The sequence below is a fragment of the Hermetia illucens genome, chromosome 5 (assembly GCF_905115235.1).
Source record: "Hermetia illucens chromosome 5, iHerIll2.2.curated.20191125, whole genome shotgun sequence".
Classification (NCBI taxonomy): Eukaryota; Metazoa; Arthropoda; class Insecta; order Diptera; family Stratiomyidae; genus Hermetia; species Hermetia illucens.
The window spans coordinates 59,123,783-59,139,224 of NC_051853.1; the positions used below are offsets into that span (position 1 = coordinate 59,123,783).

At 43.2% G+C, this 15,442-nt stretch overlaps 1 protein-coding gene across 1 annotated transcript in view; it reads left to right on the forward strand.

Moving 5' to 3' along the window:
- The first annotated feature begins 8,024 nt into the window (after window positions 1-8,024).
- LOC119657485 (proton channel OtopLc-like) overlaps window positions 8,025-15,442 on the forward strand; it is a 28,599-nt gene continuing 21,181 nt past the window's right edge. Inside the window, exons 1-2 of the mRNA XM_038064407.1 lie at window positions 8,025-8,142; window positions 13,184-13,291. Coding sequence (XP_037920335.1) covers window positions 13,191-13,291 — 101 coding nt within the window. The 5' untranslated portion in view covers window positions 8,025-8,142; window positions 13,184-13,190. The remainder of the gene's footprint in view (window positions 8,143-13,183; window positions 13,292-15,442) is intronic.

Here is a 15,442-nt window from a genome sequence, read left to right on the forward strand (position 1 = left end):
GTTTTCCTACACTCAACGGAGATGTATATTGGGATGTGCTGAAAATAGTTTAACATCGAAAACTTTTCGCTTGTGTGTTCGTGAGCACTACAGGAATATGAGGTGTGAATAGGCAAAGTTATCTCACCTGCTCGCATTTGCAGGTTTAAATTACTTCATTAGCAGAATAGGGAGTTATTATTCAAAGAGAGATTCTGATGTATTTTTGTTCCTTTGCCTTTTCAGTTTTTATTCGAAATTTGTTTTTGAGGGAAACAATTCCCTTGCGGCTACATGTAGTATACAATCAATAAACGAATCAAAAGCAGTGACGATAATACTTCTTAGTAATTCCAAATGCCTCATTCGATCTTACCTCCTCCCATTCCGTAAGGAAGTGATATGAATTGGCAAAACCATAGATATCTAAAGGAGCCGCAATGTCTTAGAATAAGTGAGGTATTTCACGGTTTTGCGACAGAGGTAAGAAACTGGCAAGTGCACCCCTCATTTATGACGGAAAACACGAATTTAATAGCCAATACGAATGGTTGGTGCATTCCTTTGATAATTTAACCGAACTCGCAGAATAGACCTCACCACAGCAACATAGCTAGCCATTCTTATATTTTTTGATAAGGTAAAATGCATTTACATACAAAGTGTCAAACCTCTTTTTGAGGCAGATTACCGACGGACGCGTAAGCCACTCCCAGGGACTCGCCTGAAACCATTTAGCACATTACATGAGGCCAGACTTATCCGGGACCTCAGCTACCATGCAATTTTTTCTGCAATTTCCATCTCAATCTTACAAATGCCTTAAACACCACTGGCCTCCACATGCGCTCACTTTGCAGCATGTCTTCTCTGAAAGTACTCGAAAATACTTGACACCCTCCAACTAAGAAGTATTGGTAATAGACCTTCAGCAGAGGAAGAAAGTACGACTGGCAGCCATCTTCTTGCAGTAAATGCAATCAGGTTGTATGTAATTCGCCGTTCTTTGAGAGTAGTTTTCTCTCTTGCACCTATAGATTATAGATGCTTTGGCGTTACTCACTAAGGATTGCGGGGGGTGCTTCCGTAATCACTATCCCAGCCGGCTCTGAGATTGTACGTAGGCAGACGTCACCTAAAAAGCTCCCCTTCTCTACACTTGCCCAAAGTACTCACGATACACCTACTTTTAAAATCACCAACCTCTTCGCCGTAAAGGAGAATACAGTGCAACACATTTATAAGCGGAGATAAGCTGCTGTTAAAAATAATGCCTCCAAAATTCCCCATTAGCTATCTTAAGACCAAAAACACTGCTACCGTCTTGCCTTGTTTCGATTTACTCGAAATAATTCATCTCGGAATTGAGCGTCAATCCAAAGTACTTAACCGTTGAATTTGACTCTATAAAAGTTTCAATCTTCCCTTCGGAACGCAAGGGCAGAATTTTTAAGATTCTTTTCAGCGCAATCTGCCAAGTCTACTTTCTGCTTGTTCAGAAGTCCCCTCTCATCTTCACAATCAACTAAACTGAATTCTTCTGGCAGTGTGAATGTCCAGAGGTAACTAATGCCCGGATAGTATCAATCCTGTGAATGCTCGAGGCCAAAAACTCGCTGTGGTAGAAGTCCCCGAGCACCACACGTGGAACCTCCTTAACAGCAGTGAAATCAAAATTAACTGGTTATTAAGCAAGGTACGAATGCGGATAAGCCCCACCAAGTGTTGCAGATGCCTGGACTATGGACACATATCAACAACTTGCCAAGGACCGGACAGAAGGACAGCACCCCGTATCTGCGGACAGGCAGATCATTAAGCGAAGACTTGCAACGAAAAGGAGAATTGAGCACCTGATGAAATCATTGCGCAACCTGGGGGTTCGAGACGGTGTCCAGTTTCTAGGACGGAACTGGAAAGGACACTGGAGCTGAAATTCTTTTAAATCACCGCGTGCTCAAGAGGGGTCCCAGCCGTGACACGCCTTCTATATACTAATGGGTGGCGGAAATGGTCGACCTACGAAAGGAATGTCATAAGCTCCATTGTTTGGCACCACGTTAATAATCCCACGAGAAAGCAGGCACCACAAATGCAGAGTACAGTTCAGTTAAAAGGAAACTCAGCAGCGCGATAAATAAAAGCAAAGCTTGTGGCTGGCAGAACCTAGTCAACGAGGTAAACAAAAGCGCCCGAAGAAGCAATTCCCATCATGAAAAACAAGAAGATGCCAAACCCTAACCTTGGCGGTAGTTTATAAACTGGTATTCTATCAATGGCCAGGCTTGCTGCTCCGGCCGTTCAACGCTTGCTAGAGGGTGGGAACTTTTCCTTATCCCTGGAAGGTGACGAAGCCCACACTGTTCAGCAAAGGAAAAAGAGATTCTGAACTGCCGTCTGCATACCAGCCGCTATCTATGATTGGCACTCCGGGAAAATGCTCAAAAAGCTCATCAATAGAAGACTCTCTAAAGCGACCCATACTGGCCGACAGATCGGGTTCAGAACAAGGAAACCACGGTAGTACTGAGGCATACAGTGCTCCTAATAGCACCTTATCTCAGAAAACTCTTCAATTCTATTGGATGGACCGATATGCTAGACACATATATAAATTCATTCTACCTGCCTAGCTATCTCTTGCGGATATTGAGGGTTTATCTGGGAGACCCCTCCCTGCTCTATCAGAAGCCAAAGGACCAGAGGAGGAGTAGAACAAGAAACCACCCTTCCTACGGTAGTCTGTTGAGGCTCTACATGTCAAAAGAGTCGCGCTTGGTTTATTATGCGATTAATGTTACGGAATTTGTAACCGGACGCACTGATGAACAGGCGCAAAGCAGACTTGGCATGATAAAGCAATGGGTAAGCAGAAGGATGACTATGCATGGCTCCCGCCTTGCACTGGAAAAAAAACGAAATAATCATCTTAACTAGAAAGAAAATTCCAAAACTGCATCCCGTATGGATCGGCGAGGTAAATATAGAGTCGAAACGCTCGGCCCGAAAAGAAGCTTTTTCAAACAAATCAAAGCAGCAACGGACCAGACTGCAGCTGGAGTCTCGGCTTTCAGTCGACTAATGGCGAATGTTAGGGGCCATATATCTACCAGGAGATGTCTTCTTATAGGAGCAACGGTAGTGATTTCTGCGGCCTTCCTTGCTAAAGAATGCACAGCCATTTACAATCACAAGAGCAAAGTCTCAAGAGAAGTGGTTGTCCATAAAGAACGGTACACACACTAACCGAGTGGCAACGAGTGAAATTAACTGCAGGGCTCATTAGTAATTTAGATCCCTGGCTGAACCGAAACCATATTGAGGTTGACTATTTCCTTACCTAACTTCTAAGTAGGGATGGAGGAGTGCCGACAACGCCGCGCACATCTTTCTCTCTTATGGGTGTCGGCGACAACTTTATGCAGACACTCTCTCTCCACACAACGTTATCAGAGAGATGCTGGATGAAATCGAGTTGCACATTAGGTTCAGGCTCTTCCTATTGACCAGATTGCAATAGGTTTCTTGAACTAACAACTTCCTTCCTCTCCTCCCCTTCAGTTGGTGAAAGGAACTGCCTGACTAGAAGGCCGAGAGAGCGAAAGGGCTAAGCCGCAGTGATGTGTCAAATGATTCCAATCTAGTTCTCTGGAGCCAGGGAGGTATTAAGTTATAAATCCGTGGCACAGCATCCCCTTGAATTTTATCTGACTACTCGACTGGATGCTGCCTGAAATAAGCTTTGGTTCTATTCCTCGCACTGCGGAAGTCTCTTTTTAGTGGATCTGTACGCTGTCGGTTGGACGCTGCGTCAAACAGTAGAGCTTATCACATTCCTTCTGAACCTCGGCAGTTTCTGCGTTTCAGCTACACATTGAAGCCTTGCCACGGCTGGAGTAAAAAGCCCCACAGACTATCGTTATGGGCTTCACAACTGTGTCAGCTACAACCTCTACAGTCCCCCTCAGCATCGTCGGGAGTGATTCTACCTGTCCCAGGAGCTAAGACGAATATCCTAATGTTCACCTTCCCACCCAAGTAGTGGGCTGATGTACGCCAAGATATTTTGTTGGCCACCTATCGAGAAGTCTTGCACGGCGCCACCCACAACACCAGAGATTCCGACGCAAAAGTCATATCCTAAATGTTTCCTTTCCATCCTGAGCGCCAGAAACTTAACTTGGATCCAATGTTGCATGACCCATTAATTCGACAGCGTCGAAAGTCCGGCCTCGCCCCATTTAGTAGATATTAAAAAGCATTAACTCTAAATACGAAATACAGATTAAGTCATAATTATAAAAATTCTTTTCTTTTTGTTTTACTAAAAATTCTTTTTGGAAAATATGGCAGCTTCTCCACCCTTCAGATGAAGATCCCGTGGACTGCATATCCCCTTCACTAATCTAAAGAGCCGATATTTGTAACGTAACGGTCCCAAGCTCATAGTAAAACCGGGAGCCTGTTTGCACCCGAACATTCTTAATATCTGCTTCAGGAACGCCAATACAAAGAAAAGTTTCTTACCTATCGGCACTCTTGCCTACCGTGCTACCTGTTGAGATTATTTTGGACGTTAAGTTTTCCAGAGCCTCCGCACCCTTAAGCTCCTCTTCTGGAAGCGAGAGATAGCACTTTTTGAACGATAGCATCTCAGAGACCTCCTCAGATCGCTCCTTTCTCATCAACCTTGGCATAACCCGGGAGTTGTGGTTTGGCCCAAGACGTTATTTGTTCGAATTGGACTGACCTCTTATTGAATAAGTGGAGAATCTGAGTCATCGATAGGTTCCTCTCCCCTCATGATTGAAATTTACTTTTGATTTTTTTTATGTTTATCATGGTTGGTTGCCATGGCTTTGGCTTACCTGGTGAAAGTAAGTCAATTTCGGGAAAGCCCCTTTTTGCCAAGACAAGGCTAGTTAAAACTAGAGGATATTCCTTGCTGAGCTCCCTTACCACGACGAGGTAGTTCGAGAGGACAGGGTACTTATCGATGCAATTCCGACTGTTGAGTACACGATAATCTCCGCGCGGTCTCTACTCATTATGCTTTTTAGGCACCATATGCAGCGGTCCATCTCAAGGACCCTTTGTTGGACCCGCTAATTCCAGCTTGATCATGGTAATAAATTCCTTTTTCACGATGGTGAGCTTGTCCGGAACTATATAATTATCTTAGTTTTAAGGCAGCTGGCAGTCCTGTCGTTGTGACATTCTTCAATGTCCATCCCGGCCGGTTATTTCTGAAAACTCAAGTAGAATGCCATGATACGAGCTTTCACTGGTGTGAAGAACACGAAACAGGATCATTCTCTAAGCTTTAATGGTTCCCGATGATGTTTCCTAAAGTTCACATTCACTGTTTCGTGCATTTTATGGTTTCGGTACAACAATGCTTCGGTTAGAGACTGACCTCTTGGATACGGCCGTTGACTATCGAAAACAGGCTTTAATTGGTTTCTGAAATAGGCGAACGCTCTTTGATAACGCTAGCGAGGGTCCCCAGAGTACTGATTTATCCCAACTTGAGCGAAGGTTCCAACAAAATATTCTGCGCATTCTGCGCCTATACGAATGATGGGACTCTGGATAGTACTCCTCTTCCTGTTACCACAATTAGGGCAATATGCTTTCGTACTTTGGAAAGCCGAGTGGTAAAAGACTCAAATCCAAATCCGACACTGGTGACCATAGCCACGACAATGCGTACTATTTTGACGCGGGAATCAATTTCTGACTAGATTCCGATCCTGGTTAAGGAGCAACACAATTATATAGTGCTATGTACGAATGGAGATTTCCGACATAGTGGTCAGAGGTGCTTTCTAGGAGCTATTATGCGCTTCTTAAAGGAGACATTATGATTGCGATGGGTGATTAGATTGCCAACGTGGGGTCTGACAACACTTTGTTCAAACATGTGATGGGGAAACACAATTTCAGTGACCATAACTGTTCCACCGCTTCGTCATTGGTGGAACTTTGTTCAAGTACAGAGCTTGGCATAAGGTCAATTGGGTTTCAACTGACTGACACCGCACGAGCAATCAGATTGACCACTTTGCAAGGAACGGTGTATTTAGGAGTTCTACTGTCCTACTGTGCGAAACATGAGAGGAGCTGACATCGATCTCGAAAGAGACCACCTTCTGATTGTCGCTCACCTTCGCTTGCGTATTGCGTCCGCCACTTCCGCCTGAGAATCGCGATGAGAATTGGGTTGCCATCAAAAAAGCTCTTTTCTCTTCTCGTCTGCCATATTCCTCTTGTGGATATAATGTCTAGTCACTGCAAGATACGAAGGCGAACTGCTCCTCCAAGCAGAAAAGAAGACATTTCGGCAATATTTGCACTCAACCGGAATAAATATAATATCTAAAATAATCCTGGAACGCATTAAAGAATATCTCGAACACTTGATCTACAGATCTCCTGCATTGACCAATCAATACCTTACGGATAATTTTGGAGCAGTGCGCGGAATTTAGATTTTCACTTCACGTATTCTTCATCAATTTCGAGGAAGCTTTCGACAGAGGCAAAAGGAGTGTATCTGGCGTGCTCGAAGCAGAAGGGTATTCCGGAGAAACTAATACATAGCTATCATCAAAGCGACATTTAAAGGCGCTAAATGTCACGTACGGCACCGAGGTAAAATGTCAGAGGAATTCTCTATTTTGCTCTTGGAAATGTGGCTTCTGCATACTGATACATCGAACTGCATGTTGTAAGACACATTAACAACGCTAGATCCATTTCCGCTGCCTTGTCTAAAATTACGAAATCGAGGTATCTCAACAAAAAGATCAAGTTGAGACTGTTCTGTGTTACTGTTTGTTCTGTTTTGCTATATAGCACATGGATAGTTACCTCACTGTCACTCGAAGGCGCCAAGACTTCGTCAACACCTGCCTGCGTCGTATCATTTGAGCACGCCGGCCTGATACTCTCTCGAACGAATTTCGTCGAAGCACAGCCTCTACGCTCTGTGATCGAAAGTCAGAGCTGGTAGTGAATAGATCGCATATTAAGGAGGGACGAAAAGTGTGTTGCTGGCTACACCACGCAGTGAAATCCACACACCTAAGAGAGTCGATGAGTAGGTCGCCCCAAAAGTACTTGGCGCAGAAAAGTGGAGGAGGAGTGGAGGCTTATCGGGAAGTCCTAGGAAGCTGAAGCGCATTTCAGGTAAGTACGAGCGATGGCACGTAACGCCCTTGCACATCGCGATTGCCCTACCAATGAGTTTATTAATGATAAGAAAATAATTCCTTTTCGGGGGGGGGGGGGCGTAACTTTTTAAGGAGTAGTCTCCTTCCTCTTACAAGCCCTCTTTACACCCTCCCTCTTTGAGAGTGGCGCAGAAAAATCAATATTTATCATCATGACAAAATACATCCCATTTCTGGTGCGATTTTCCAACAGAGTTTCCCCTCCTTTCGAGAGCAGAACTAATGATATCACGGAAGCTTCACTGTGAGGGTCCATAACTGTGACGGCACGAGTTTTCATCGGGCATGAAATAGAGGAACCTCACTAATTCATGCTATGTGTACCAAAAATACCAAACTTCAAACCAGAACTGGAAAAATACTTCTATCCGAAAAAACCCTTACGTGAGTAATACGCTATCTAGAACAACAATACATAAAAATGCGACCATCATTTTTTAATAACACTTTCTTTTCACGAAACACTTGTAATTATAATTATAGCATTATTTTCCATTCATAAAACAATCGAAATTTCTTCGTACTTCACCGCCAACATTTCAAAATCCCCTGCCGAAATCGTTATCGGCGAAAAATCCCGTAGCAGATAGTCGGACATCTCTTCCTTCCCCGAGATAAGCAATTATCTTTGCAATTTCGAGGAAGTGAATGTTCTTTGGGCTAATTTTACGGAATAATTTCAAGCAGGCTCATGTTCGACAATATGACGAACAGATTGCTTTTGCAATCCGTACCTGATAAACAATGGGCACGATAAGCGGCTTCGTTGAGCTTGAGCATTTCCACAGATAGGAAACCTATTAGTCTGAACTAGGAACCTCCAGTAGATGCAGTTAATCTTTAGTGTGGTGCTGAAATTATCGGCTCGGTGGCTTGAACGCGGTAGTAAGCTCAAATCGTGGTGTATTTGAAGAAAAGTCAAAGAAAAGTACGTCAATTTTTTAAATAACTCATGCATCCTTTCCAAGGAACCGTTTAGCCTGAAGATGAAGGACAGACCCCCTAAGTACACTCAAACTGTTTCCCATGATTTGTCAGCACAAACCCAAATCTCCACTGAATCCCGCCCTAATTATAATTTCCCAGAATAAACACTCTCGGAAAACATTTATTACAATTCAATAGAGCCTGTGACTCCCTTAATGGGACTCAATGTCTTGCTTACAAAACTGTGAAAATCATTTCGGAAAAGAACTAGCAAACCCGACGCTCAAGTGTACTAATCCTCTTGTGAACGCCGCAGCATAAAGGACCCTTTTGTGACTTGGTGAAGAGGACACGGTCTCATATCACTCGTACACTAACTGAACATTATTAACCCACCTAATCAATCAGTTCATTATTATTCATTTGGAAATCGATAAAGCAGCTAACGGCCGCCTGCCAATATTGTGTCGAAGTCAGGAGATGATTGCTCAAAAGCACGGAAATTGAGCAGAAACAAAGTCCTTAATGTCGAAGCGATTTCTTTGAATTTGTTTTTGTTTTCGTTCGAGTTTTCGGGGGGTGGAAGTCTGCCCCCTTCATATATTCGCCTTGTTTTCATTCCGCGCGTCCGTTCGATGTCTCCCTTTTCCCGGCATGTTGCCGGTGGATTTTATAAACCTCAAAAGACTTAATAGACACCTTATTCGCTCTGATTCACTATACGGTTAAGTGGGCTAAAAGCTAGATGTGTTATCATCCTCTTGTGGGAGATATATCCAACAGGATGCTTGCACACGGAACCAACCGGCTTCGGCTCTTCACTAGCTGGGACGGAAAAGTTTTGTGTACTTTAGGGATAAGATGAATCCTAATTTGTTTCACTTGAGCGGTGTCTGTAGTTTAGCCGAGTGTAGTGTACAATAATTATCAGACATGTGTTTAGAGAGTCGATTAAAGGTAAAGAGTATTTTTAGCTAATAAGGTTAAGATACACACAGGAGTGATTGGTACTTCAAAGGAACGGAAAATTCTATTAGGCAAGGAGAAGGCATATCAGGTCACGGAAAGATATTGCCATTTTGAATGCAGTTATTTGAGGAACTGATCGATTTTTGAACATCTATGCTAACCAACTTCATGGAAAAAGGACAAAATGCTATCATTTTCTACTTCACATGTTGCCTTCAAAACTTTAGTTAAACCCATACTTAAGGCCTGTGAAGTTTTGAATAAATATCCAAGCAAAAAAATCAGGAACGCAACGTGTAAAAGCCAATAGACAAGCAAATTACTAAAAATTATAATAATATACTATTATTAACTTTATTTGAATAGATATCAGTATGGAGGCTATTTCAGAGCCAAGGACTATATAGTGGCTGACTCCTGATTTCTTTCAAATTTTTCGGTCAAGTAGTTTCTGAGAATAGGTCCGTTAAAGAAATTATCATTTTGAACTCCCCGCACTCCCCGCAACAAATGCCACCTTCACCCTTCCGCGACGACCTTCAACCTTCACCGAGAAAAATGCGTGCGATGGGCAGACGGGCAGTCTTGTGAAGAGTAGCCAGATCTCCCATCAGGCACGACCGCAGTTGGAGGATTGGGGCATACCTATTGACGTGTAAATATGTGTTAATGCACTTTTCTTTTCTGAGTGTGTATGAACTAGTGCTTGCTCACCTCTGGTGCGTGGATCAAAATGGCTATGGAAAGGATACCCAGAACATAAAACCACCATGGAAGACGTGAGAAGGAAGAAACTTCCGGTGCAGGGGCTCGGAACCCAAGCGGGCTCTCGGTCGTCGATATCCCTCGACCGCAGTGCCTCAGTGGTGGACAACTTAGCCACCGTGGCGTCTAATGCTACAAGTGTTTTAGATTTGAAAAAGGAGGTTTTCGAGCGAAATACCACTATACTGGGAACACCAGTAACAAAATCGAAGAAAGATCAGCAGGACCAGGAAAAAAACCCATAGAGAAGAAGGTCGGGGGTGGGGGGGGAGGGGCAATGGATGCCAAATGTGAAGGACAATTTAATAGTAGTAATCCGGTTACGGTAACAGCTACAATGATGAAATCGGCGCACGGTTGCTGTCAGCCAACAGAGCCTATTTCAGCTTACAAAAACTGTTCCGCTTGAAACGTCGCACCATAGGGTCAAAGCTCTTACTGTACAAGACTATGATCTTGCCAGTCCTCATGTATTCCTCGGAAACTTGGGTTCTTAGCAAGAACTCTTGGCCGCGTTCGAGAGAAGAATCCTCAGAAGAACTTTTGGTCCCCTCCATAAGGATGAACGATTCGGTAGCCTACACAATTACGAAATCTATGAGCGATACCATGACCGTCCGGTTGTGGATAAAATCCGGCTCAATAGGTTACGGTGGGCGGGTCACTTAATCCGTATGGATGAGAATGATCCCACCCGGAAAGTCTATAAGGGCAATATCTATGGTAGAAAAAGAAAACGAGGCAGACCCTGCCTAAGATGGAGCGATGGTGTAGGCCAGGACGCCAGAGAGCTTTTAGGGATATCGAATTGGGGACCTCGGCGCAAAACCGGGATGTCTGGAGTTCCTTGTTAAGGCAGGCCTAGACTGGATACCGTTTGTTGCGCCGTTGATGATGATGATGAATGCGGTTAAGACTCATGGAGGGCAGAGCCCTGATCCAGGGGAATTACCCTTCACACAGTTTGGTGCAAAGATAGTTGAGCTGTCCCAGTTCATCAAGGAAAAGCACAACGTGCGCCAAGCCATAAAAAATATGGTGAGAGTCATTAGAGTGTTCTACAACAAATCGCACCAGGAGGAACAAAATCCCAAGGCCAAGTCGAAATTTGCTGCCCCAACGGTGTCACAGGCGACCCAAGTGACACCTAATCGTATTGCAATCAACCTACTATCAAACAATAGAGTGCGAGAAATCAAGTCAACTTCTCGACAAGTCCATTGTGAGTTCGCGGAAAACCTATGGCTATACTCATATCGCCACATTGCGATTACTAGCGGACGCTGCACGGAAATTATTGGTGACCGGGAAAGTTTAAATCGGATGGGTTTTTTGCCGTCTGAGAGAGCAGATTTCTCTAAAGAGGTTTGGCTCTATCAAATGCCTGATCTGGATGCAATCTCGAAGCTTTTAAATCCCCATCCAGCGTATCAGGCCACCGTTGTTTCGGACGGTCTTTTGGTCATTTACCATCGACTTCGATGTTCAGACCAATCTTGGTAAGTTAATTATCGTTAACACGAGATTTGAGACGTTCGTTGATACGTCGATTGAAAAAAACACCAGTTGTGGAACGCCACTTCATTCAGGTTGCGTTAATGCGTGAAGCAATTTCATAACGCAGTTCTCCATTGGCTGATAGCGTTGACCCGATATATTTATATCACTCAGTTTTGGACAGGTCACTGATGCTGACAGTGATTGTGCCTGATTCATGGGGATCTGTCGTCAAAAATTCAATTTGATTCAGATTCAATCTGAGACCGTGTTGCATAAGAGGATCATTCAATTTTTGGACAAGTTGCTCGAGATCATTTTTGCTATTAGATGCTAGGAGAACATCACCTGCATAAAGCAGTGTATAGGACGCTGGACGTTGGACGTCCCGTGCGACGGTATCCATAACAAGAACAAAGAGGAGTGGTGAGAGACACGAAACGGTTTTGATACACCCGCTACACTTCGAACTTTAATTTTCGGATCGTGGTAGAGCAATTGAATCCAGCGCACGAGATCCATAAATGCAATGTAAAGAGGACCATGCCTCTCAAAGTGTTTATCCATGAGTAACCACGCAGCGCATATTGCGTCAGCAGTTCCGCAGTTTTTGAAAAACGCGGCTTGAGTCACGGTTATTTGAACAATTTCACGAATACAGTTGTCAAAAATGCGTTCCAACATCTTCATGGTGAAACAACAACCGAAATGGACGGTAATTTAAACATTTTGCTGGACTGCCTTTCTCTCCCTATATTGGAACGGTGACGCTTTCCTGCGAGTCAGACGGTTCCTCAATAACCCGATTGATCACTGAGCCACAATGTTGCGTTCCAGCTCTTCGCTTCCTAGAGCTCAGATGCAATGTCGTTGGGTCATATTGCTTTTGCCGATTTCATTCGTTTTATTGCTTCCTCGACTTCAGATAGTACCTGTCTTGGAGGCTAAATCGCAGGGTCTTCTTAAGACACGGATTGATTTTATGGCCACAATCACTGCTTCATGACCGGCAAACCAATGTGATACAGCGTCTCATGGTGCCACCACCATGGAGGTTCTCCTCGGCCACTTGGTTTGGTTCGGCCGGCAGGGTTACCGCTCCGTCTTACTCACCGCCACCTTTGAGCACCAGTGGCACTGACAAGTGGAATGGCTCCAAATGTCAGAATGCAAATGTAAATGCTTGTGGAAGTGGAGACTGAACAAATTCTTCATTTGAAATCCATTTGAATCCGTAATGGCTTGTCGGCCGATAGCAAAGTATCGTTCTTGCCATTAACGCAACAGAGTGTTAGTGTCGACTTTTGACAAGTCAAGTCGATAGAGATCTCTCTCGCCATCCCGAGTGTTCAGTTTATCGTAAAGATATTTGTAACGTTTACCCGCGGGATCACGGTGAAAAAGTGATTAGTGATATAATGGTGAGCTTCATCATTCGATCGTTTGACTTTTTTAATAGCATCAAGAGAACCCTCAGAGATGGCAACGCCAACACCGATTTGATTGTGTGGGCTACCAAAATAGAAGAGTTTATAACCATTTTTTATATCATCTCAGTCTATATCGTAACCTGCTCAGTAAATAGCCCTTTAAAAGAATCAGAAAAAGGATATGTATTGATAAAACGTAATGCGGAAGAGTCTTTTCCTTTTCATCCCTTAAGCGTGATAATAAGGAAACCATGATATCACATGAGGTACTTAGAAGTTCACCAAAATACCATATATTTCCCATTTAATATTAAGAAACTACTCAAATCTCACCACCTAATTAAATTCTTTAATCTATGAAAAATATTCTTTTAATTTCAGCTGAACCATGGGCGACATAGAGGAAATGAGGACGACGCACATTGAACAATTAAATGATGAAGATAAAACAACTTTCACAATATTTCAATACAGATTTCCGAAAATCAGGTGAGTTGATTTTATTCCATGTATTACCATATTTATATCCTTTTTATATAAAATATAGGAATGGAAATTTGCCCCCTTTCTACCCAGCCACATTATATGCATATATTATGCCAAACTATTCAAATTTGCACAGAAGCGACAATGCTGACCTATATTAGTAACCAAAATTGGTAGGATGCTTTCTGTTACAGCGTATACTAGTGCATACTATCATTTGTGAATCTAGGATGAACTTAAGGGGGCTTAGCAGTAAATTGCTACAAATTATAGTCATATACTATTATTAACTTTATTTGACCGGATATCGGTATAAAGGGTATTTCGGCATCCGGGCACCGTATTGTGGCAGCTTCGTGTTTTTTTTTTCAAAGTTTTTCGGTTGAGTACCTTCGGAGAATGGACCCGTTAAAGAAATTATCACTTTCCAGCCTGCGTACTCTTCCCTTCTGCGCCAAATGTCAAAACAGGTTTGAAAGGTACTAATCGAGACCTTTCATTTGATGGAAAAATTAAACTTCGTTTGTATGTATGAACCCATCCCCTCCCCCTTAAACTCAACAAAGATCGGCCCTCAGCCTGAGGATAACAATGTATAACCGAATTTTGAAGTAGCAGTGCCCCAAAAACGTGAGCGTTATTAGTTTCCCAGACGACATCGGAGGCGCAAGAACGAAATCGAGATCTTCAGAAACAAGGAATTTTTTTAAATCAGATCTTGGCTAGAAGACGCTGGTATAGCGCTCGCAGAGTATAAAACCGAGGTAGTTCTTATCACCAAACGAAAAAAACAAACATCAATAAAAATCAGAATTAGCGAACACACACTTTATTTGACTACATATCGGTATAAAATGTTTAAATACCTAGGATTTTTTGAATTTTAAAATTAAACTTCAAGCTACATTTTGAGAATTTAGTAACAAAGGCTTCCAGAGTTGCTATATTATTGGCAAAAATTTCACTGAATGTAGGTGGCGCAATACAAAGAAGTCGGCTTCTATCTCGAGAATTGCCAGCTCCAACTTTCTTTATGCAGCTCCTGTCTGGACCTCGGTCTTGGAGCAAAAAGCATATAGGAACAAAATCGCAGTCCCTTATCGATTGAAATTATTACGAATCGCGTCCGCTAACCATACCATACAACATAAGAAGAAGCAGCATGTATGGTAGCAGGCATAGTCCCATTCGACATCTTGACGAACCAGGGTCGGCGCCTTTATGACACAACGAATGTAATTCGCGAGCAATGAACCCATCGTTGGCAATTAGCACGAAGTGAAGACACTAGACCCACAGAATTATCCCAGATGTCTCAAAATGGATCAAACGCAGGCTCGGTGAAGTTACCTAACCTACTTACCTAACCTACATCCTAAGCGGGCACGAACAATATCGTTCATACCTTTATCACTTCGGGCGTAACTGCTTCCCATATTGCCCGACATTCGACATGATTGTGGAGGATGCCAAGCATGTTGTTTTTAACTGCCGAAGATTCGCCGCAATTGTTAGATCCTGACCCACGACATAATGCCGAATAGCAATTTTAGTGAGTAAAAATCTCACATAACCCTTTGGAACAAACCAACGGTAACTTTTGAACTTTACCGCCTTCAGACGACGAAAAAAGACTGACAGGTCGAAAGGCGGACGGACAGACATACAAAGTATTGTGGACCCAATTGTCTGTTCTGCAGACAAATAAATAAATAAATAAAGAACATCCATAGCGCCCACTTCGTTGGTAGCAGCAGATATCCAGTGTTGAGAAAGACGCTCTCACAATATGGTACTTGACCACCGACGTGGCCATTGCCTAGAATGTACAAAAATCTACACAGTGGAGTTTGGGCTGCGGACAAGAGCGGGAAAATGGCAACATGGACATTCGTTTTGAGAATGAAGGGGGTCCTGAGTCCGCATCAACTTAATGCAGGACCGGACCAAATGGCCCTCAAAGCTACCGCCCAATCAGTTTGCTGCCTAACATCAGCAAGGTGTTTGAGGTTTTGGTATTGAAAGCCTTGAACGGGCATATCAAAAAGAAGGAATTATTGCCGAACGCGCAATTCGGATTTCGATCTGGACATTCGACAATACATGCAATAACGAAGGTAACGTCTGATATTTGCTGGCGGATTAACAATGGTG